The sequence below is a fragment of the Borostomias antarcticus genome (assembly GCF_949987555.1).
Source record: "Borostomias antarcticus genome assembly, chromosome: 14".
In the NCBI taxonomy this organism is placed as follows: Eukaryota; Metazoa; Chordata; class Actinopteri; order Stomiiformes; family Stomiidae; genus Borostomias; species Borostomias antarcticus.
In genome coordinates, this window is record NC_140247.1 from 19,679,152 (window position 1) to 19,704,384 (window position 25,233).

The 25,233-nt window shown below is 45.6% G+C and overlaps 2 protein-coding genes and 1 pseudogene across 4 annotated transcripts; all 3 read right to left on the reverse strand.

Moving 5' to 3' along the window:
- Positions 1-153: 153 nt before the first annotated feature.
- On the reverse strand, positions 154-4,068 carry LOC311317527 (protocadherin alpha-C2-like; the record flags this gene model as incomplete). The annotated part of the gene is made up of 2 exons (XM_084448601.1): positions 154-237; positions 1,660-4,068. The coding sequence occupies 2 exons, from the start codon at positions 4,066-4,068 to the stop codon at positions 154-156; spliced, it is 2,493 nt and encodes an 830-aa protein (XP_084304727.1).
- A 326-nt stretch (positions 4,069-4,394) lies between these two features.
- Positions 4,395-10,936, reverse strand: LOC311317528 (protocadherin gamma-A4-like; annotated as a pseudogene). The gene is made up of 3 exons: positions 8,557-10,936; positions 5,521-6,593; positions 4,395-4,406 (listed from the first exon to the last, which is right to left on the reverse strand). The product of its transcript is annotated as a protocadherin gamma-A4-like (transcript).
- A 4,293-nt stretch (positions 10,937-15,229) lies between these two features.
- On the reverse strand, positions 15,230-21,334 carry LOC311317749 (protocadherin-10; the record flags this gene model as incomplete). 2 transcript variants are annotated; one of them, XM_084448851.1, is made up of 4 exons in its annotated part: positions 15,230-15,579; positions 16,103-16,221; positions 16,475-16,533; positions 18,809-21,334. In XM_084448851.1, 4 exons carry the CDS (start codon positions 21,332-21,334, stop codon positions 15,230-15,232), a joined length of 3,054 nt encoding a protein of 1,017 aa, XP_084304977.1. The 2 variants fall into 2 exon arrangements, with proteins under 2 accessions (XP_084304977.1, XP_084304976.1); XM_084448850.1 differs by having other exon boundaries at positions 16,097-16,221.
- Between the last annotated feature and the right edge of the window lie 3,899 nt (positions 21,335-25,233).

Sequence of the window (25,233 nt, forward strand, 5' to 3'; positions counted from 1 at the left end):
GTGTTTTGAGCTGATATACGCCTCCATTTCCGTTTCAATGAGTTTCGTTTTGCGCAGGCAACTCAGATGCAATTGTAATCCGCCAATAAATTATTATGGCAACGATATCACAAGTCGATTGACGCTGAAAGGCAAATCATTTCAAAATAATCCTTATTTCAGATTCAGCACCACGGACAGCTCCACACTTCGTTCTCTGTTGTCCCCACTGTGACGCACTGTCATGGCGATCATGACCTCACAATCGAATGTATTTCACTGGTGAACAGCGACCCTTTGTGCAAATAACAAGCCTGCACACTTTCATTCATTAATGTATTTGTCTGGGTGTAGGCCAGTACCAAAATACTGTAGGTTAGAGTTCCATTCAAGAAATACAGACATGCGTTATTGAATGTGTGAAATGTTTGCATAGTTCAGAAAGATGCAATAATACCACCATGATATTGAAACTATGACTTGAAGTCTCATATTTTATATTGACTGAAGGACGTACATTAAAGACTTTTACGCACAAGAAGGTATAGCCTAACTTGAAGAGAGGCTACACGACTTCAGCTCCTGCAGATTAGAAGCTGCCCATTACGTTATGACATATGGGTTATCAGAATAAAACGGAAGGCACAAGTAGGTGGACTTTTAGACTGAATTATAAGTTTTAGATCCCACATAAACAAGGTGACTTAGACTGATTTCTTCCACCTAAGACATATTGCCAACGTATGCCTGAATTTAAATCAACAGGATGCTGAGAAGCTCATTCGTTCTTATATTGAGAAACTACAGCCAATTCAAAACCCTACTGATAGACTTTAACAAAAACAAGGATGAGAGAGCTTATTACTCCAGCACTGGCTCACTGTGCCTTTTAGAACTGACTTTAAACTCCTTCTGATACTATACAAAGCTCTTAATGGTCTAACACCCTCCTACATCACTGACTCCCTGTCTTTCTATGTCCCTTCACAGCTCTTAGGTCCTCTACAGTAGATCTTTTAAACATTCGCAAAGTCAAAACTGAGCATGCGGCCTTTATCCAGGCACTATGCACTGAAATTGTGGAACACCTCACCAACAAGTAGCCTAGGCTATAGAGAGGTGGACTCAGTGTACATTTTTAAAAGGTAATTGAAAAAGCACCTTTTAACCTAAGCAGCACTCCTTTAATCAATTTATCATTTATTTAATTAGTTGTCATTAATTTCATTTCATTCCATTGTAGGTAATTATCTTTTTTAACAGTTTTATTATTTTACATTTTTTATTATCTTTTTTTACTATTGTGTTTTATTGTTTTTTTTATTTGTTGTGTGCTGAAATGTTAAAGCACTTTGAGAGGCAGTGTCTGTGTGAAAGGTTCTATACAAATGAATTCATCATTAGGCTATATACTGGATTTGTCGAAGTTAAGGAAGATGTTAGACCAATGCTAATGAAATGGATGAGTGGTTTGAGGTAGAATATTATTGTACTATTATATTTTTGGTCAATGGCACAAACATATCTGGTAATAATGTAGACAATATATTTGATCTGTTAAAATGAGAGACATTTCCCTATGATGTAACAGTGAACAATATAAATATTGCATAAATATTGAAGAAGATGGATGGCATAAATATTGTACAGGCCAGACTTACAAGCATGTTTGAGTCTTACCTGCAGAGTAGAAGCAGCAGAGTCGCTGGTCTCTGTCAGTCCAGTGCTCCTTGGTAAACTGGAAACGATGTATCTGGAGCCCTTTGGCACAGGCTGTCTGACGACCAGCTTTCCTTTCCTGGTCTCTGCTAGGAACAGACTATACCAGTAGGCATCGTTGGAGACCAGGGTGGAATCTGCGATGGTAGAGTTCCTCTCGCTGATCACACTGTTCCTACAGGGAGGCACCGCTTTGCTGGGCTTCGGTTTCTGACACTTCAGCACGATGGTGACCAATATGGTGATCAATAACAGAAAGGACACCGAGCCCAGTCCGATCACCAGATACAGGTTGAGGTCTGAGAAGATGTCATATTCTAGAGGAACTTCCGTCATGTCAGAGTAGGCCTTAACGGCAGTCTCCACCGTGGAGAGCTTGATGGTGACTGTAGCAGAGAGCGCAGGCTCCCCGTTGTCCTTGGCGATGACAATGAGCCGTTGGTGACGCGGATCTCTGTAACTGAACATTCTCATAGTCCGTATCTCTCCGTTGTACTGGTCCAGACTGAATAACGTGGCGTCAGTCACTTGTAGAAACTGGTATGTAATCCGAGAGTTCTGTACCGAGTCCGTGTCTATGGCTATCACCTTGGCAACCAGGGATCCTTTGTCGGTGGATCTAGGGATCTTTTCCTCCACCACGGAGCCGTGCGCACGCCATGGAGAGACGATGACCGGGGTGTTGTCGTTCTGGTCCACAATAATGATGTGGACAGTCACGTTACTGCTGAGCGGAGGAACACCAGAGTCTCTGGCCTCGATGTGGAAAAGGAACTCCTTCTCTATCTCATAGTCAAACGTCTTTAGTGCGTAAAGATTACCGTTCTCTGGATTGATGGAGAACAGCATGGACATGGACGTGTTCACTACCGCCTTTTCTAGGATGAAATAAACGAGGTACTGGTTTTCATGGAGGTCAGGATCAAACGCAGTGAGGGAACTTAGCAAGGCCCCAGGTGCGTTATTCTCCACAACGGGTATAGTGTAGAAGGACTGGGGGAACTGTGGAACGTTGTCATTAACGTCCAGTAGTTCTAAAGTCATAGTTTCATTGTCTGATAGTTGAGGGGAACCCCTGTCTGTAACAGTGAAAGTGATGTCATATTCTGGAACCTTCTCTCTGTCTAAAGGTTCTGAAACTACCAACTCATAATAGTTATCAGATGATTCTCTAAGCGCAAATGGTAAATTCTTTGGAATATGTAAATCAACTACTCCATTTTCACCAGAATCTTTATCACTGACACTAACCACTGCTATCACTGTATCTACTGCTACATTCTCCTTTATTGGACTCTGGAATGATTTGATGGATATTTCAGGGTGATTATCATTCATATCTGTTATTAGAATAGTCAGTTTACACTGTCCTGATAAGGGATTGGCACCCTTATCAGTTGCTATGACTTCCATGTCGTAAATCCTGAAATCTTCATAATTGATCATTTCCTTCACTGTTATTTCACCGGTGTTTGGGTTTAAAGTGAATGTATCTTGCGTTTTCTCTGATGTATACAGACTGTATGAGTAAACTATATCTGAATTGCTTCCTTCATCTAAGTCAGTAGCCTTTAGCTTGATCACAAGGCTTCCAATAGGGGAGTTTTCCATTACACTGATATTGTAGTTGTCTTTATCGAACTGAGGGGCGTTGTCGTTGGTGTCTAATACGCGAACAATGATGCTGGCTGTACCGGAGCGCGTGGGTACTCCACCGTCTACAGCGGTGAGAATCAAATTATGTGCAGCCTGCTTCTCTCGGTCTAAAGTCTTTTTCAAAATCAAATCAGCAAACTTTGACCCATCTCTTCCGGCCTGAATGTCGATAGTAAAAAGATCACTTTCGCTCAAAAGGTATGTTTTAACTGAGTTTGAACCAACATCAGAGTCGACGGCATTATTAACAGAAAACCTTTCCCCAGCCTGTGTTGCTTCTGAAATGTCTAAGTTGATAGTGTCTCTACGGAAATGCGGTGCGTTATCATTAATGTCCAATATTTCTAATTCTATGTAGAATATCCGCTGAGGGTTTTCAATTATAGCCTCCATTTTTAGATAGCAAGTTGTCGATGTCTTAGATGTGCAAAGATGCTCTCTGTCAATCCTCTCTGCAATATACAGCTCACCCGTGTCTTTGTTCACGTCCAGATATTTCTTATTAGCGATGACTTCTAACCGCATCTTCCGTTTACTCAACGTTTTCACATCCAGGCCCAAATCAGCGGCTAGATTTGCGACCACGGATCCTTCCTCCATTTCTTCAGGAATAGAATAGTGTGTAACTGAAGACGCCGTGTTCATGAAAGCAGATAAAATCAGAAAGACCGAGACGTACCTCTCCCATTTTTTTGAACTGATACACGCCTCCATTGTCGTCTCGTTTGGATATCGTTTTCCTTTGCAGTCACCCCAAATTAAATTTCACTCAACTATCTAAAATGTAAACCTATATAATCACAACATTTATCGCACTGAAAGATTATAAACGCGGAATCCTGCTTTACTGACGGATTCAGCACCACGGAGCTGTCCAGTGTTCATTATTTGGTTTCCCCATTATGACGCACTGTCATGGCGACCATGACATCAAAAACAAATGTATTTCTCTGGCCAACAGCGACCCATTGTGCAAATAACACGCCCGCACACCTCCAGTCTTTCATATATCTGTATGTGTACCCCAATGATAAAATAAGTTACAGGTGCATCTAAGACGTATAACGCTATATTCAATGTGTGAACAGTTGGGGAATATTTTGCAGGAATAATTTGTCAAATTGAATTTGTAGGCTTGTAGGACATTTGAGTTAGCAGAATAAACGGAAGTAACAAGTAGGTGCACTTTTAGAACTACATGTTTTAAATCCTATAAACAAGGTAACTAAGACAGATTTCTTCCACCTAAGACATATTACCAAAATATGCCCGTTTTTAAATCAACATAATGCTGAGAAGCTCATACACGATTTTGTTGAGAAACTACAACTAAATTAAAACCCTTCTGCTAGCCTTTAACAAAAACAAGGAAGAGAGAGCATATTACTCCAGCACTGGCTCACTGTCTTTTAAAACTGACTTTAAACTCCTCCTGCTAGTATACAAAGCTCTTAATGGTCTAGCACCCTCCTACATCACTTTCTATGTCCCTTCACAGCTCTTAGGTCCTCTACAGTAGATCTTTCAAACATTCCCAAAGTCAAAACTGAGCACGCTGCTTTTATCCACTATGCACTGAAATTTTGGAACACCGTACCAACAAGTAGCCTAGGCTATAGACAGGTGGACTCAGTGTACATTTTTAAAAGGTAATTGAAAACATACCTTTTTAACCTGGCTTATAATTAGCAGCACTCGTTTTACCCTTTAATTATTTTATTTAATTATTTTTCATTAATTTCATTTCAATTAATTTATAATTTTGATTATTTTATTCTTTTACGGTTTTTATTATGTTTTTATTATTTTGTTTTATTGGTTTTTTTATTTGTTGTGTGCTGAAATGTTAAAGCATTTTGAGAGGCAATGTCTGTGAGAAAAGTTATATACAAAATAAATCTTATCATTAGGGTATATAGTGGATTTGTCAAGGTTAAATAATACTTTAGACTAATGCTAATAAAATGGACTAGTGGTTTGAGGTAGAATATTGTCGAACTATTATATTTTTGGTCAATGCCACAAATATACCTTGTAATAATGTAGATACTATATTTGATATTTTAAAGGGACATATATTTATCTATGATGTAACAGTGAACGATATAAATATTGCATGAATATAATATTGTACAGGCCAGACGTACAAGGATGTTTGAGTCTTACCTGCAGAGTAGAAGCAGCAGAGTCGCTGGTCTCTGTCAGTCCAGTGCTCCTTGGTAAACTGGACACGATGTATCTGGAGCCCTTTGGCACAGGCTGCCTGACGACCAGCTTTCCTTTCCTGGTCTCTGCTAGGAACAGACTATACCAGTAGGCATCGTTGGAGACCAGGGTGGAATCTGCGATGGTAGAGTTCCTCTCGCTGATCACACTGTTCCTACAGGGAGGCGCCGCTTTGCTGGGCTTCGGTTTCTGACACTTCAGCACGATGGTGACCAATATGGTGATCAATAACAGAAAGGACACCGAGCCCAGTCCGATCACCAGATACAGGTTGAGGTCTGAGAAGATGTCATATTCTAGAGGAACCTCAGTCATGTCAGAGTAGGCCTTAACGGCAGTCTCCACCGTGGAGAGCTTGATGGTGACTGTAGCAGAGAGCGCAGGCTCCCCGTTGTCCTTGGCGATGACAATGAGGCGTTGGTGACGCGGATCTCTGTAACTGAACATTCTCATAGTCCGTATCTCTCCGTTGTACTGGTCCAGACTGAATAACGTGGCGTCAGTCACCTGTAGAAACTGGTATGTAATCCGAGAGTTCTGTACCGAGTCCGTGTCTATGGCTATCACCTTGGCAACCAGGGATCCTTTGTCGGTGGATCTAGGGATCTTTTCCTCCACCACGGAGCCATGCGCACGCCACGGAGAGACGATGACCGGGTTGTTGTCGTTCTGGTCCACAATAATGATGTGGACAGTCACGTTACTGCTGAGCGGAGGAACACCAGAGTCTCTGGCCTCGATGTGGAAAAGGAACTCCTTCTCTATCTCATAGTCAAACGTCTTTAGTGCGTAAAGATTACCGTTCTCTGGATTGATGGAGAACAGCATGGACATGGACGTGTTCACTACCGCCTTTTCTAGGATGAAATAAACGAGGTACTGGTTTTCATGGAGGTCAGGATCAAACGCAGTGAGGGAACTTAGCAAGGCCCCAGGTGCGTTATTCTCCACAACGGGTATAGTGTAGAAGGACTGGGGGAACTGTGGAACGTTGTCATTAACGTCCAGTAGTTCTAAAGTCATAGTTTCATTGTCTGATAGTTGAGGGGAACCCCTGTCTGTAACAGTGAAAGTGATGTCATATTCTGGAACCTTCTCTCTGTCTAAAGGTTCTGAAACTACCAACTCATAATAGTTATCAGATGATTCTCTAAGCGCAAATGGTAAATTCTTTGGAATATGTAAATCAACTATTCCATTTTCACCAGAATCTTTATCACTGACACTAACCACTGCTATCACTGTATCTACTGCTACACTCTCCTTGATTGGACTCTGGAATGATTTGATGGATATTTCAGGGTGATTATCATTCATATCTGTCACTAAAATAGTTACTTTGCATTGTCCTGACAAATGGTTGGTTCCCTTATCTGTTGCTATGACTTCCATGTCATAAATCTTAAAGTCTTCAAAATTAATCATTTCTTTTACAGTAATTTCTCCGGTATTTTGGTTTAAACTGAAAGTGTTTTGTGTTTTCTCTGGAGTATATAGACTATATGAATATATTATTTCCGAATTAGATCCCTCATCCAAGTCGATTGCATTCAGTTTGACTACGAGGCTTCCAATAGGAGAGTTTTCAGTTATATCTATATGGTAACTCTCTTTATCAAAATAAGGGGCGTTGTCATTCGTATCCAGCACACGAACAATGATGCTGGCTGTACCAGAGCGCGTGGGGACCCCGCCATCAACAGCAGTAAGTATTAGATTATGAACAGACTGCTGCTCTCGGTCTAAAGTTTTTTTCAGAATCAAATCTGCAAACTTTGTCCCGTCTCTTCCGGTCTGGATTTCTAGATTGAAGTGATCACTTTCACTGAGATGGTAGGTTTTAACTGAATTAGCGCCGACATCGGGGTCGACTGCATTGTTGAGGGAGAATCGTTCTCCTACTTGCGTAGACTCCGATATATCCAAATGCATTTCATCCCTTCGAAAATATGGTGCATTGTCGTTTATGTCCATGATTTCCAGTTCAATATTAAACATTCTTAGAGGATTTTCAATAGTCACGTCCAGCTTTAAAAAACAATTCGTTTTAGAGCAGCTAAGATGTTCTCTGTCCATCTTTCGTAGAATGTACAGTTCACCCGTTTCTTTGTTAACCTCCAGGTATTTTACAGGCGCAACCACGTCCATTCGCATTTTGCGTCTATTCAAGGTTTTGACGTCCAGGCCCAAGTCAGCTGCTAGATTTGCAACAACGGAGCCTTCCTCCATTTCTTCAGGAATAGAATAGTGTGTAACTGCAGAGACCATGTTCAGAACGGCAGAGAAAATAAGAAAGATCGAAACGTACCTCTGCCATTTCTTTGTGCTTATTTGCGTCTCCATTGTCGTCTCTATACAGTAGGCTAGGTCTTCCTTTTTGCAGCTCAATCCATTCAAATGTGATTCGAATCAGCGACTAAAAATGTTATTGCAGAGTCTCTCTCACAAATCGATATGCGCAGAAAATAAAATGAGCTAAAAAATATATTTTCTGAGGGATTCAGCACCACGGAGCTGTCCACGGTTCATTCTCTGGCTTCCCCACTATGACGCACTGGCATGGCGACCATGACATCACAATCAAATGCATTTCTCTGTCCAACAGCGACCCTCTGTGCAATTAACAAGCCTGCACACTTTCATTCTTTCATTTATCTGTCTGTGTGTAGGCCAATGCCAAAACAGGTTAGAGTTGTATTCAAAACACGCTATTAAATATGAATTATCCAACGTGCGAAACGTTTGCATGGAGTCTGTAAATGATAGGAATGCTAAAATTGTTGTCTGATTACGTTTGTAATACTTATTTTCATTTTGTAAGTATTTTAGACCGTGATATTGCTACTGGACAAATATTAGTCTAATTTATTTTCATCGACTGACGAATGCATTCAACACATTTACGCACAAGACAATTGGGCACATAGGCCTATAGTAAGAGTTTATAATGCAACAGTAGCATACAGTAGCCTACACAAGGATGTTTGAGTCTTACCTGCAGAGTAGAGGCAGCAGAGTCGCTGGTCTCTGTCAGTCCAGTGCTCCTTGGTAAACTGGACACGATGTATCTGGAGCCCTTTGGCACAGGCTGTCTGACGACTAGCTTTCCTTTCCTGGTCTCTGCTAGGAACAGACTATACCAGTAGGCATCGTTGGAGACCAGGGTGGAATCTGCGATGGTAGAGTTCCTCTCGCTGATCACACTGTTCCTACAGGGAGGCGCCGCTTTGCTGGGCTTCGGTTTCTGACACTTCAGCACGATGGTGACCAATATGGTGATCAATAACAGAAAGGACACCGAGCCCAGTCCGATCACCAGATACAGGTTGAGGTCTGAGAAGATGTCATATTCTAGAGGAACCTCAGTCATGTCAGAGTAGGCCTTAACGGCAGTCTCCACCGTGGAGAGCTTGATGGTGACTGTAGCAGAGAGCGCAGGCTCCCCGTTGTCCTTGGCGATGACAATGAGCCGTTGGTGACGCGGATCTCTGTAACTGAACATTCTCATAGTCCGTATCTCTCCGTTGTACTGGTCCAGACTGAATAACGTGGCGTCAGTCACCTGTAGAAACTGGTATGTAATCCGAGAGTTCTGTACCGAGTCCGTGTCTATGGCTATCACCTTGGCAACCAGGGATCCTTTATCGGTGGATCTAGGGATCTTTTCCTCCACCACGGAGCCGTGCGCACGCCACGGAGAGACGATGACCGGGGTGTTGTCATTCTGGTCCACAATAATGATGTGGACAGTCACGTTACTGCTGAGCGGAGGAACACCAGAGTCTCTGGCCTCGATGTGGAAAAGGAACTCCTTCTCTATCTCATAGTCAAACGTCTTTAGTGCGTAAAGATTACCGTTCTCTGGATTGATGGAGAACAGCATGGACATGGACGTGTTCACTACCGCCTTTTCTAGGATGAAATAAACGAGGTACTGGTTTTCATGGAGGTCAGGATCAAACGCAGTGAGGGAACTTAGCAAGGCCCCAGGTGCGTTATTCTCCACAACGGGTATAGTGTAGAAGGATTGGGGGAACTGTGGCGCGTTATCGTTTACGTCCAAAAGGTGTAAAGTGATCGTCTCGTTGTCAGACAAAGAGGGTGTCCCCCCGTCTCTCACCACCAAAGTGATGTCATAATCGGGAACATTCTCGCGGTCTAAAGGCTCTGATACGATGAGCTCATAATGGACGTCAGAGGACTTGTTCAAAACAAACGGCAGCGGCCGGTTAATCGATAAGCTCACCTTGCCGTTGTCCCCCGTGTCCCGGTCGCCTACACCTATAAGTGCTATGACGGTGCCGACGGGAATGTCCTCGTTGACGGTATCTTTCAGAGACTTAATGGTGATCTCGGGATAGTTGTCGTTCATATCCGTTACATGCACGACAACTTTGCACTGGCCTAGGAGGGGGTGCGCGCCTTTGTCTTTAGCCTCAACGTGCATCTCATAGAATTTCATGTCCTCGTAGTCAATAGTCCCTTTCACGGTAATCTCTCCCGTGTCTGGACTCAGTGAAAATACGTCTTGTGTTTTCTCAGACGTGTAAAGTGTGAAAGAATATGTTATTTCTGCGTTGGGGCCCTCGTCTAGATCTGTGGCGTTTAGCTTCATCACCTGCGTTCCAATTGGGGAGTTCTCGGTCATATTAACGGAATAAACCGGGTGGTCGAACCGAGGGGCGTTGTCGTTAGTATCCTGCACTCGGACAATTATATTTGCCGTACCGGTGCGCGCGGGGACTCCGCCATCCACGGCCGTTAATATTAGATTATGGACCGCGCGCTCCTCTCGGTCTAAGGCCTTTGTCAAAACCAAGTCAACGTATTTCGTACCATCACTTCCAGTCTGAATTTCAATGGTGAAATGTTCGCTTTCACTGAGCTTGTACGTTTTTATTGTGTTTACGCCAACGTCTGGATCCACCGCATTGGGCAGCGAGAATCTTTCTCCAGGTGTGGCCGTTTCTGACACATCAAGCTCTATTCTGTCTCTACGGAAATGGGGCGCGTTATCGTTTATATCCGTGATGCCCAACTCAATGTTGAATATACGCAACGGGCTTTCAATAATAACGTCCAACTTCAAAAAACACGATGTAGAGGTTTTAGCCGGACAAAGACTTTCTCTGTCCATCTTTTCAACAATGTACAACTCTCCTGTCTTTTTGTTGAAATCTAGGTATTTTTTGTTGTGGAAAATATCAAGTTTTACCTCGCGATGTGCCAGACCTCCAAGCTCCAGTCCCAAATCTGCGGCTAGATTCGCCACGACAGACCCTCTCTCCATCTCCTCGGGTATAGAGTACCGCGTCACAGACAAAGCCGTGCGCCATACCGCACACAACACAAAGACAACCGAGAAGCGTCCAGTTTGCAGATGCATCCTTCAAGAAATAGACGTCCTTCCCTATGCAATTGGCATGAACGTATTGAAAAGAAAACACGATTCCACACTATATTAGTGATATTAGATGCAATAGGGTTTCCAAATTAAAAGGCATGTCGGCTTCAGTTGAAAATTGTACAGGTCTATCCCGCAGGAAGGATAAATGGGAGTGTCATGGCAACCCCAGTGCACTCTGTGATATGTACTGGTGAACAGTGACACCGTGTGACTAAAGCTTTGAGGGCAGACAGTATGGATGAGAGGCGTTGGTGTGGTGCTCAGTGTTATTAACACAGTAAATACAGTATAGGCCTATAATTCCATTCAACTAACTGATTATGACATCAGTCAGCCACGAAAACTAACTTTTGGAGGGGATAATGAAATGCTGCTGTGACGCAACAGTGGGCCGTTTCAGCTCCATGTCAATGGATAGCACGCCGATTATGACATCAATCAGCCGCAAAAACTCCACAGTTTGGCGCCGCAATGGAATCCTGCCACGTGATTTCAGCACCAAGCGATTGGACAGCGCCCGCATGCAAACCGCATCAATGCACTTACTCGCTGCAATCTACCGAGAACAGTGGACGGAGAGCCCCTGACGATATGTCTTAACTTGCATTTTGAATTCAGGATATATCAATCTATAACTTATGTTGCTCTACACTCTGTGTTTTCTCATTACAGGTTACAGGGGGCCAGATGATGACAGGCAGACAGCCATATCTGATGACAGGATTACCAGCACCTGTATATCTTCCAAACTGTTACCAACCACCAATGAAATGAGTCAACTACCCTGTAGCCATAATACATTCTGGTTATATATGAGCTCTCATGTAAACTACTCCCAATTTCTCTTCTCCACCCATTATCTCTCTCTCTCTCTCTCTCTCTCTCTCTCTCTCTCTCTCTCTCTCACACACACACACTCACACACACACACACATACACACACACACACACACACACACACAAACTCTCTCTCTCTCTCTCTCTCTCTCTCTCTCACACAAACACACACGCACACGCAAACACACACACATACACACACACACAAACTCCCTCTCTCTCTCTCTCTCTCTCTCTCTCACACACACACACGCAAACACACACACACACACACACAAACTCTCTTTCTCTCTCTCTCTCTCTCTCACACACACGCACACACACACACACACAAACTCTCTCTCTCTCGCTCTCACGCACATGCACACACACACACACACAAACTCTCTCTCTCTCTCTCTCTCTCCCTCCCTCTCTCTCTCTCTCTGTTTCTTACTGACAGGCGCCCTCTGGTGGATCTGGAGATGAATCAGGCTCAGTCGGATTCTTGTTCATGACTAGACCCACTCTGTCACATACAAGTCACATTATATATGACAATTATGGTATATTATCACCAACTCAAATATTGAGAGATCACACATGACTTTACCCATGTTTAACTGCCATGCCTGTAACTAATACGATCCTGAGATATTGGCTTCCCTCCAGAGCTGTTACATAATAGTATTTTCCGGGGCGGCTGTGGCTCAGTTGTAGAGCGGGTCGTCCAATGATTGTAGGGTCGGCGGTTCGAATCCCACCTCCTCCTGTCCACATGTCGAAGTGTCCTTGGGCAAGACACTGAACCCAAATTGCTCCCAATGAGCAGGTTAGCACCTTGCATGGCAGCTGCCGCCATTGGTGTGTGAATGTGTGTGTGAATGGGTGAATGAGAGGCCATTGTAAAGCGCTTTGGATAAAAGCGCTATATAAGTGCAGTCCATTTACCATTTACCATATTTTGTGTTATCTAATGGTATTGCCTATATAGGCTGTGCTGTTCTGTGCTTGATTTACAAGAATGTGTGTTCATAGGCCGTGTAATCAGGTTATTTACTGAACATGAACTATTTTCTGGCCTTAATGTATTTTATAGATCTTTATTGGTCGAGGCATTTGAGAGGGAATGAGAAGCTTGAGAGAGTTGGGGGGGGGGGGGTACCATAATTCATGTTGGAGGAAGAAGAGAACAATCAAGGCTAGATGAATGTGCATTTTAGGGGGGAGTTTGATCACTAACAGATATACAGGCTATCCTAATAATATTTTGTGTGAATGATATACATCACTTGCAAGTACACACCATATTCTATGTAGTGCTATGCATTTAACCCTCTCTTAAGGTAAAAGTCAGAAGAAACTGAAATTACAAGACAGTAACACAACTGTACATGTAAATGGCCCCTAATAAAGTCCCAGAACCAGAAATGAACTGAAATGGTTATTCTCTTTAATCATACTCAGAGATGCCCTCTGGTGTCTGGGTGGGGAATTTCAACTGAGTGGCTACAGACGAAGTGGTCACACTTTCAGCACCACATGTGTGGACAGCTCCTGCATATTGCCTGCCATGGTCGCAGGTCAAAGGTTAGGGGCGGTAGAGGGGGGGTCTCTAGGGGCTGCTTCCTGCTTCCATGGTTTCTGGTCTAACGAGGAGAAACCTCTAGTTGCATTGGTTATTATGATTTATGTATCCTGAGAGATGTCCTGAAAACAGAACCCTTTCCATAGGCTGTGGCGTTCTATCAAAATCCAGTGACATTTAAGGAGGACTAAGTGCTCGATTCATACCTGAGAATTGGACCAGAATTCTCAGATGTCATAATGGACCTAATTTCTCTCTATTTTAAGATGACAGCTCTATTTTCTCTCTCGCACTCGTCTAAGTGAGCCCATCTATCTGACCTACATAGCGCCGCGCGCCTGCCACCATCCATCCCAGCGAATCACCTCCCCAGCTGCGGACTAGGTTACCTAGGTTACCCTCCAGCCCTTCCCCGCGGAGGGCACCTCTTCCTTATTAGCTTAATTATTCTCAAACTGAGGCGGGCGCCGACCTAATTACCCCCCCCCCCCCACACACACACACACACACACACACATCCGGCCGATACTCATCTGTTGACATTCAGAACTCATTCCCCGAGAAATTAAAAGGAAAGGGCAATCAAAGACGGGCCAGGTCTGCGGATCGCGCTCAGGTGTGGCATTTGGAATCGAGAATCCGCTCAGCGACGCCTGTTCCCATGGCTGCCGCGGCTTAATTAAAGTGATATTTCGAGTGGAGAATCTGTTTGTTCAGTTAATGAACCCCAGCTATTCTCTGCGGGCGAGCGGAAACGCGAGCACTCCAATTAGCATATGTTAATATTTCCCTGTTTCTTCTTCGCCGTGGAAAGCAGCTTGCTGTGGCACAAAGCTCGCGCCAGTGTCAGTGGTGTAGAACTATTTTCATCAGAAAATAACACGACAGCTGTGAGTGTAGTTCAAGCTAGATAAACATTTTACAAATTAGAGGTCAATCTAGGTTAGAAACTTGAACCTGCACTGACAAAAGAACGAATAAATATGAGAAAAAATACTTTATTCTCAGAAATGTATATAGTACATGTGTTGGGAGGAAAGGCCTACCTTTCGACAAACCTTTGAGTCACCCGCATCGCAAATACTATTTGCATATCATACATATATTCACAGAGGTTCTGCCAGCGAGTAAAAAAAAAAAGATTAATGAACGCAACTTGATTGTATTTTTTCATCCTCTTATTTTTTTTCCTAAACGTTCAAAAATAGAATTCCATAACAATGTGCAAATTGATGTCTAAAATTCGAGACGTTTTTTGGATGTTTCTGTTATCAACATTTGCTGCTCATTGATTGTCAAATAATAATAATAATAATATAAAAACACAGACTAAGGAATTATGCGTCAGTAAGGTGTCAAACATTGTCCATCAGTATCATAATGATGGGTCTGAGGATCAAACCTCTTGAGATTCATTCATTCACTCACAACCCAATCTTCCCAATTGGTCCATGTCCTTCGGTTCTAAGAGGGTGACTGTTCATTCATGTTCTCTTTCAGTCATCTCCTTTTCTTTTGACAAGTTGAATTTGATGCATTTGATCACTCATTCACCCTGTGTTTCCCAGTGTCTCTTGTTCATCATCCATCCCTCCAACCGCCCCCCCCCAGGTAGGCCTCTCAGTCCCCTCGTTAACCCCCCCCCCCCCCCAGGTAGGCCACTCAGTCCCCTCGTTAATCCCCCCCCAGGTAGGCCTCTCAGTCCCCTCGTTAATCCCCCCCCCCTCCAGGTAGGCCTCTCAGTCCCCTCGTTAATCCCCCCCCAGGTAGGCCTCTCAATCCCCTCGTTAATCCACCCCCCCCCCCCCCCCCCCCAGGTAGGCCTCTCAGTCCCCTCCTTAATCGCTGTACAGGTCGTTGTTGATGACGGCCGTCTCTCCCTGGGGCTCGTAGCCGGACATCTGGAGGCGTCTCCTCTTGCCGAAGGTGGAGAAGGAGTTGTGGACGTCCAGCTCGCTGCAGTGGGCGGCGGGTCGGGGGGTGCAGAGGCCAGAGGGCGTCCCGGGGATGTACACGTTGTGCTGGTAGTCCGGCGGCGGGTGGGGGTGGGGGTGGGGGTGGGGGTGTGAGGGGGGCTGGGGAGGCGGGTGCAAGGGTGGCAGCGAGGGCTGCTGCTGCTGGGGTGGGGGGGTGCAGCGGGGGGTCCAGGAGCGTGGGGGGGCCACGGCGGCTGACGGAGTCTTGCAGTCTGTACAGGGGAGAGAGAAAGGGGGGGAGGGGTGTAGCCATGAGTATACCCCAAGTGTATGTGTGTGTGTGTGTGTGTGTGTGTAATGTGTGCGTCAGGACAGCAGAGTCGCTGCTCATCTTTCATCGCAGGCTCAAAACTCATCTCTTCAAGAAGTACTACAACAATCCTCCCTCCTAAGTACTTATTGTATTTTATTGTATTATATTGTATTATATTGCACTGTACTTTAGATTGCTATTCTTGCACTTTGCCTTCAGCACTAGATTATGCTCTTAGTCACTTGTTTTAGAGCACTCGTGAGTTCTGGCAAGTAGTAGTACATTGGCTCTTCCTACGTTAAATGCAATTATTGTTAGTCGCTTTGGATAAAAGCATCTGCTAAATGACTAATGTAATGTAAATGTAATGTGTGTGTGTGTGTGTGTGTGTGTGTGTGTGTGTGTGTGTGTGTGTGTGTGTGTGTGTGTGTGTGTGTGTGTGTGTGTGCGTGTGTGTGTGTGAGTGTGACTTCAGCCCTTACCCCTCATGTGTGTCCCCCAGGTCCAGTACTGGCCAGCAGCCTTAGGTGTGATGTAATTCTCTGGGTCTGCATGCATGGCCTTACGCATCAGAGTGCCGTCCATGTTAATAGAGTTACAGCTGCGGAGAGAAGACGCATGGCTTAAACACCAGTCAGAACAATCTAATGCTCTACGCTAAGATGGCACAAACTATATCCAGGCCTGTCTGTGGCCTACAGAGCTCTGGGCCTTGTAGTTTTCAGATGTGATGCAGTGAAAATAAAGGGCTAATGTCAATATGCGTGATTGTGACATAAGAAGATGAGAAGAATATGAAGTTGTATTGGAGTGAAAACTTTAAAACACATGTAAATGTTGAAGCTCACTGGTACCTTTTTAGAGAAGAATTCTGGTTCTTTGTGAGAGTCCAGTCTGTATTTGCTTGCTTGAGCTGCAGAAAAATAGAACAAAATAATAATATTAGAAGTATGCTTCACTTTAATCTAGCACAGCACTTCGCTGACTGAATGGCTCTTTTTAGGACTGAGACGGACTGTAAACTGAAGATACCTGATGAGCAACCCTACTCAGTATGCAGCTGTAGCTATAGAGATCATTTTATCAAGAGCAGTAGCCTAACTGAAATTAGATTTTTCAAAATGTCCCTGATTGTGTGTCTTTATATGCCTGTCAATAGCATGGATAGGAGATGCTTCTTATTGATTTTGACAAAATATATATTTTGTACATGGTGTTTCGCTGCCCCCTTGTGGCTGTATGATAGAAGACACGTTAGAACGGAGGAGGTGCACCATGCCTTGAGCAATGATTCGCCTGTCTGTCACAGCTTTCATCAGCCGTTGCACAGCGGGAGGGGGACCAGGCACTCCGGAGTGATATTTATTCCGGGTACAAATCTCATAGTCTGGATCCCATGCTATATTAATTAACTTAGAGTTGTTAGCAAGGAAATTGCGACGTAAGCGTATTATTAGAATCGGTATTCAAAACATTCCGCGCTAACTCTGCACAAAAAACAATTAGAACCCCACCGGGATGAAACGAAACACGATTTCAATCTTCAAAGGAAGCCGTGCCACTGAGGAAATTAAGAAAATTATACACGTAATTGTTTTGAGGGTTTTATGCATTCTTTTTACATTAATATTGCCCTGGTGCTCATAGAGCATGCTTTCTAATTAAATTCTCGCCGAGAGCCTAAAAAGGTTTGTTGTTCTTGCAGCTTTCAATCATTATGTGGGTCGTCTACCCGTTCCCTCTGTTTATTAGACAGCTAAAACCTGCGCGCGTGGACAAAAACAACTATTTCACCTTCAGCTGCGGTCATCTGGCCTGCCTGCTGATGGGGTATCATTAAAACTGCCCGCTGCCGTGGTGTAGCAGCCTGGTGAGACACGATGCACACATCTCCAATGACTCACGGGGAGACGGTCAGGCGGGACCAGGGGGCTGATTTAAGGGAGCCAATTAAAGTCATCAAGGACACTCTGGCCCTGCGGGGGATAACCGCGAGCATAATGACCGCAGTGACCTCGAATCCTCTCTGTACATGACCAGAGGTGTATGCCCGTGAAGGAACTGACATTTCTAGTCTTCAGACATGGATGCACACCATGAATTATATGAAAAATGTAAAACCCCCTCATCCGCCTCTGTCTGCCTCTGCATTGTACAGAGACGGCCAGGCAATGGGCTACACGCGCTGCGCGCATTCACGGTCTGCCAGTCAACCACTAGATTCAACAGCGATGTCGACATCGCTCTTCCCGAGCTTCCCCCCTCCCTCTCCCCACCCTCCCTCCCCTTTCCCCACTCTCCCTCCCTCCCCCTGCTTGGAACTCGGACGGAGGAAAATTGAACAGAGCCCCGTCTTCCTCATGTCACATTCAGCAAGAGTAGCCTAATCTACAGGCGCACCACGTCCGAGACAGGCCGTTGCCCCCCTCCTCTCCTCTCCCTCTCCTCCCCCGTCGCCCCAAAACCACCCCTTTGCAATTTTTCATCAATAATGGACGCGACCCCCTTACGTATGCGCCGCATTGTGCGGGGTATAATGGCTCAGCCGTGTGTCTGTGCCCTTGAGGCATAGTTAGTGAGGCTATCTGTTCAACATCGTTAGTCTGAAAATAAGTAAAGGTGCATGGATGTCACGGACCCGCTTGGTCACGATTGAACCGTCTGTGCAGCGTATACAGACGGGGCTCTGTAGGCCTGTGTGAGATCATTCATTCACCTTGTCGGTCGTTTGTTTAACCTTTGTGTTTTTGTGAAAACTCAGGGGTGAATCAATTCAAACTGGCGGTCTCTGGTGCGCAAAGAAAGACTCCTTTGTTCCATCTCCGCGGAAAGGCTTGTCATTGAAATAGGGGCACTTAGAATTCAACTTACACTTGGGGGGCTCGTAGTACGAAAAATGTTTACAATAAACAAAGGTCATCGTGATAATGGGGAAATGGTTAGAATCAATGAGGGCTGAAAGATAGAATACAATGATCTTATATGGATTCGAATAAAGGGCTTTAGAGACCATCCTCTCCTCTCTGTTTCACGAGACACTGACTGCTGGGTTTAGTGCGCGAGCGGAGAGCTATCACGCAGGCAGTAAAATATGAAAGACTATTTTTACTTAACAGACAAAAAAAAGACACACGAGTGAGCAGAATGACCTGGCTGGCCAAATCCCAACACTTTTTTATTTAGCCTACCTCATTTGGAGTGGTGGCACCGTTATTCACCGACGCGCTCCGGTTTTGCGCGCTCCACGCCAAGTTGTCTGCCGTCTTCGCCTCGTTGTTTCTCGGGGTACTGGACGGACTGCACGGCTTCAAAAACATAAAGTCACTTTTGGCCGACTCGGGCGTCAGGCACACTTTATAGCAGTAGGCTTGGGAGAGGGTACCGTTGCCATTTACCTCCATGCAGTTGGTGGGCACTTTAGCTCCTGTGGAGATCTGCAAGTTAAGGTTCGATTTCTTGAACACCTCCGGCGGCGGTTCGGGCTGGAAGCCCCCGCAGCAGCAGCAGGCGAACGGGGGGAGGTTATACCCGCTGGCGGTCTCGCTGTCTTTGTAGCACTTGACCGCGGCCAGCACGATAATAGCCACCAGGAAAATGAGCGAGATGGTGCTCAGTGACACGATCAAGTAGAGGGCAAGATTGGACGGGGGCTGCGGGCTGAGCGTGAGGTCGCCGAAGTCTGACAGCGATTCGGGCACCGTGTCGACAACGGAGAGGAGGATGGAGACCGTAGCTGAGAGCGGCGGTTGGCCGTTGTCCTTCACCAGGATGACCAGTCTCTGCCTCGTAGCGTCTTTATCCACCAACCGGCGAATCGTCCTGATTTCTCCCGTGTATAGGGCGACGCTGAACAGACCGGGGTCGGTAGCCAGCAGCACCTGGTACGACAGACGCGAGTTCTGCCCCGCGTCCGCGTCTAGAGCCGTGATTTTGGTCACCAGGTAACCGGCGTCAACCGACCGCGGGACTACTTCGGTGGCCACGGTCCCGTTCTTCGGCAACGGGGACACGACGACCGGCGCGTTGTCATTCTGGTCCAAAACGAAGACGTTGACGGTGACGTTGCTGCTGAGCGGGGGGAAGCCGGCGTCCTGCGCCTGCACCTGGATCTGAAAGTTTCTCAGCTGCTCATAATCAAACGAGCGCAGCGCATAGATATTTCCGTTGTCGGAATTGATGGAGACGTAAGTGGACACGGGCATGCCCTGTATGTGTCCCTCCAGGATAGAGTAGGACAGATAGGCGTTCTGATTGGAATCGGGGTCGAAAGCGATGACTGAGCAAATGGAAGCGCCCGGGGCGTTATTCTCGGTCACATAGACCGTGTAGGATGGCTGGGCGAAGCGCGGGGGGTTGTCGTTGATGTCGGACACTTTGACGAGGATGGTTTTCCGCGTCGAGAGCGACGGCGAGCCCAGGTCTCGGGCGGTGAGAGTGATGTTGTACTCGGCGACCGCCTCTCTGTCTAGAAACTCGCTCGTTACCAGGGTGTAGTAGTTCTTAAAAGACGAGTGGAGTTGAAATGGGACGCTGCTGGGGATCTGGCAGTCCACGTTCCCGTTCTCTCCCGAGTCCCGGTCCATGACGCTGATAACGGCTATCACCGTCCCCGGCGGCGCGTCCTCCTGTACAGGCGTGGACACGGACGTGAGGATGACTTCAGGCGCGTTGTCATTCACGTCTAAAACATCCACCAATACTTTACTGTGCACCGCCACGGCCGAGGGCCCCCTGTCCCTAGCCTGCACATAAAGCTCATATACGCTGGCTTTCTCATAGTCGACCACCCCTTTCACGCGTATTTCCCCCGTGTATGGGTCCACGCTGAACAGCTCTCGCACCTTGAGAGGCGCGTGCCCACTGAACGCATAGGCTACCTCTCCGTTCGAGCCCTCGTCCAGATCCGTGGCGTTCAACTTCAGCACAAGGGTCCCCCTCGGCGCGTTCTCCACGAGACTTGCGCGGTAAACGGGCCGGTCGAACACGGGCACGTTGTCATTGGCATCCAGCACCGTTATCGTTATGAGAGCCGTGCCCGAGCGCTCGGGGGACCCGCCGTCCACGGCGGTCAGGACCATCTCGTGCGCCTTCCGATACTCCCGGTCCAGCGGGGTCTCTAGCACGAGCTCGGCGAACTTGCTCCCGTCATTGCGTGTCTGGATGTTCAGCAGGAAGTGCTCGTTTGAGCCGAGCTGGTAAGAGCGGAGCGAGTTGGTACCCGCGTCCTGGTCCTGCGCGCTCTCTAACGGGAAACGGGACCCGGGCGCCGCTGACTCGGTGATATCAAGATTAAACTCGCTCCACGGGAAGCTGGGAGAGTTATCGTTCACGTCCAAAATCTCCACCTCCACTCTGTATAGTTCTAATGGATTTTCAATGACCACTTGCAAATGTAAAAAGCAGGTCGGGCTCTGTTCACATAGCTCCTCTCGGTCTATCTTCTCGTTAACGAACAAAATACCGTTTTCCAAATTCACCTCTAAGTATTGCTTTTTAGCTCCAGAAACTATACGGAACCGACGGGCGGACAGCTTGGCCACATCTAAGCCCAAATCTTCGGCTATGTTACCAACGAAAGCCCCGTGCTCCAGCTCCTCCGGAATAGAGTACCGGATTTGCGCGAGAACCAAGTCCACCACACACGCGCATACCAGCAGGCACACCACCAGCCCGGTGAGCGGTGTCCACCGGGTCCTCGCGAGCCTGTGCTCCATCTCAGCGACGCGCAAAGAAAGCATCAACAGTAAGAACAGCGCGTGACGAACTTAACTCTCACGGACATAATTCACCCTATAACAGGATTTGCAGATTTGTATAAAATTGTTATAGAAAACAATAATCATAATAAAAAAAACGTTCAAAGTAGATCAAGGCTCTGTCGGTGTCTTTTTTTTTTGCCAAAGTCACAGGCTAAACTTGGAGGCTGAGGAGAGGTGAGTGAAAGCGTCTCTGTGTGTTCTGCTCTCCGCGCGCAGCTCCAGTGGTGTGTGAGCGGAGGAGGCTCGCGCTTTGATTTTCCAGTGTGTTGAGAGGAGCTGGTGGGGAGGAGTGTGCGTACACGCTAGAGAGGAGAGAGAGAGAGAGAGAGAGAGGGGGGGGGGCCGTATTGGAAGACGCCGACATGAAAGCAGCGACTCTAATTACTGTACACGGGTTAACCCCTCCATTGCGAGCCGCAAAGGCGTAACTTTCAGTGGACACATCGGGGCCAGATTTGGATTAAGGCTAAATTGCTTTTGCATGTAGTGTGACGTTTTCTAGTTATTGCAGGGCGTTTAAGATGAATTATATTGGAGCGCGCAGCCATACATAGACCAAGATAGCGTTATAGGCCGATTGCGCTTAACAGTTTCTATACAAAACACACAAAAACACTAACATTGTCACACGGATGACAATCCAAAAGCGCCATGAACTATATAGCCTACTTGAAGACGAATAGGTTTCACTTAACGCAAGTTAGTCAATCCATTAATCATAGGGCTCAATCTACAAAAACAATCCTTGATGGGTTATTCGATTTTAATCAAGATTTATGAGTATATATTTGGGGGATGAGAGCGATAATCAGGATGTTGAAACCCTCATCCATACGCATTACATGGCTACATGGCATTACATGGATTGTCTTAGTAGACCTGGAAACTATCAACACAATCAAGATAAAAGCAATGTCATACACTATAATCATACTTCTCTTTAATCTGTAATGTCATAAAACTATAATCACACTTCTCTTTAATCTATCAAGTGGACTGTTTTTGTAGTTTGAATCACATCAGAATCAAACGGCGCATGGCCGTATAACAAATGTTTTTTGGTACTGTTGGCGCAGACAATTAATCATTGTGCAAGTAATTTCAAAACATGTACGATCGAATTACTGTCTGGAAGATCACGAAGCGTCTGTTATTGCTTTGAGAAGACAAATAGCACAGCTCGAGACCGAGAAAGGACATGCTTGCTCAAATCTAATCTTTCTCATGTTAATCCATTCATGGTCAGTCACACACACACACAAGCTACACACCAACGAATGTTCGGCGCGCTCGCCTTCGTCTAAACTCGATTCGCATTGTAATTATAAAGCCTTGGCTCGAGCTCAAATCTCTGCACTTGAGCTGACGACAAAACCCCAAACCAAGCCCCCCCCAGTAGCCCTTTAGAGACCGCCGCCCCCCCTCCCCGTACCCCCCACCACTGAACGAAGGAAAGTTAAAGGGGAAAACAAATCCGCAGGTCTAAATAACCAGAAACACAATCTGCTCACGGACTTAACCTCCAGCAGATGGTTAAGCTTCTCCAGAAATGATTACATTTCTGGGGGGGGGGGGGATGCACCATTCCATTGGTTTCCTCGTCTTTTTAATTAACGGAATGAGGATTAGTGTGCAGCTATCCGTGATCAACCGTTCCCCCACCAGAATAATACAAATGTTCTGTGATAGGCCTAAATACTAATCCCAAAGCACTCTGTTGGATGTATACCGACAGTCCCTCGGTGCCTGTTACATTACAGTAGCATGCATTACACGGAGCATTAAGAGCGTTTCATCCGTCCCTCGCCTCGCGCCCATTGTCCGACGGCAAAAGTATCATATACTTTCGCGCGCTCGCCTCTGGGACATGCTCACCAACAACCACCTGACCGTGACCCTCCATAACGACTAGAGGTCACGTGCGTGCGTGCATAGTCAAGTGCATGAAAATTATAAAATGGCCTTAATTGACTGTACCAGGCTGTGTGTGTGTGTGTGTGTGCGTTTGTTTGTGTGTGTGTGTGTTTGTTCGCTTGTTTGTGTGTGTGTGCGTGCGTGAGCCTGGTACAGAACAATTAAGGCTATTTTATGGTTTTAATACCTGGAAATGGTCGGCCTCCTTGAGCCAAGAGTTCACTTAAAGTCAGTTCAAATTTATTTCAGTCAATTCAGGGGAAACTTGAAAGTACACCATGCATATGTTCAGTGCACCATGCATATGTACATGGCAGTGTAGCCTAAATGAATATTTCCAGGTTGAATGAAATTATTAGACCTTAAAATGATAAGATAGGTTTGCACTATCCTACTGGAAAGCACATCTTTCATTATTTGTCCTAGAGCGCCATCTACTGGATTTTCACAGATAAGACACAGCACAACAACTCAAGTTTAAGTTTAACTTTATTGCCATGTGTTCCCAAAGCACTACAGCGCTACACAGACTACACACAGAGCTCTCACCATATGTATAGATAGATAGATAGATAGATAGATAGATAGATAGATAGATAGATAGATAGATAGACAGACAGACGGGTGATGTGTGACTTGTTGCTCTAAAAATAAAAACTTTAATGTTCAGTGGAGTTAATAATCACTTTTGCGATCTAATTGGCCGTTGCTTCATGAGAGTAAGGAGAGAAATAAAATAAAAATTAAAAAAACGCTGGACAGCGCCCGTGGTTCGAACCTCTGAGCCCGCGGACTCTGAGGCTGGTACGTTTGGAAACGAAGTAACCACTGAGCTAAACCAGCGCGGAGAAGTAAGGCTGCAGAGTGACTCTCGATGTTGTCAACAGCGTATACGTCACAGAACGTCAGCACTTTGACGCGGCATTCGACGAATAGGATCTGAAGAAAAGAAGAAGGAAATGGGAAGGATCTGCTCGCGCAGCTGTGGAACCCGGAACTGGCAAGCGTAAGCCTGTCTGCAACACTTCAAAATACACAATAATCTCACAATAAAAAACATTATGGTTGTAGCTAGGCCCACGGACCCTAAAGTAGGGAAGCACTGAGCTAAACCAACGCTAGAATAGGTCGTAATAACCTAACATTTGGTGGGTAACATATAGGTTCGAAATAGAAATTATTGCAAAATTAATCATTTTTGTTAAAGACAAAATTAAATAGCCTCTTGTCACAAAACATGCAAAACGCTAGACAGCGCGTGTGATTTTGACATCACAGTCCGCGGACTGAGATCTGCAACAGATCCCCATAGTGAGGTGTCTTTCATAAGTGATATTAGCGCGCCATCTACTGGGCGCACTGCTCCACTGACCGCTCATTTTCTCTCATTCCACTGATTTTATGCATATTTGCAGCCATGTCTGAAAGAAATTAATCTGAAATGTATTGATTGATAACACAGAAAATTATAACAACAAAAAGGCACAGTCAGGAACTAATTACAGTAGCCTACACAAATATTTAGAAAATACAACAACAAAAAAGTATAATCTTGTGCTGTACCTACCAATACCAACAGTCAAACCAAATAAGGAGTATGTCATGTTGATTAATAATAAGTGAACTGTAAGTTGTCAACTGTCCTTTCCAGGAAACATCTTGGCACCAAAGAAAACTGTCTTAACTCCATCCAAGCTGGCTCAGGTCCATAGAGTCCAGCCAGGAGATGCATTCAACAGCCTGATGGTAGGAAGGACCTATCCCAGATAGCAAGCGGATGTGTAATGATTCTTGGCCATATATGGGCCGGAACTAAGCCACAAGGGCCAGATCTGGCCTGTATATGGCCCAGATCCGCTTGCTATCTGGGATGGAAGCGCTCCCTGGAGCTCCGTGGCAGGATCAGTCTGCAGCTGAAGGTGCTCCTCTGCCGGACCAGA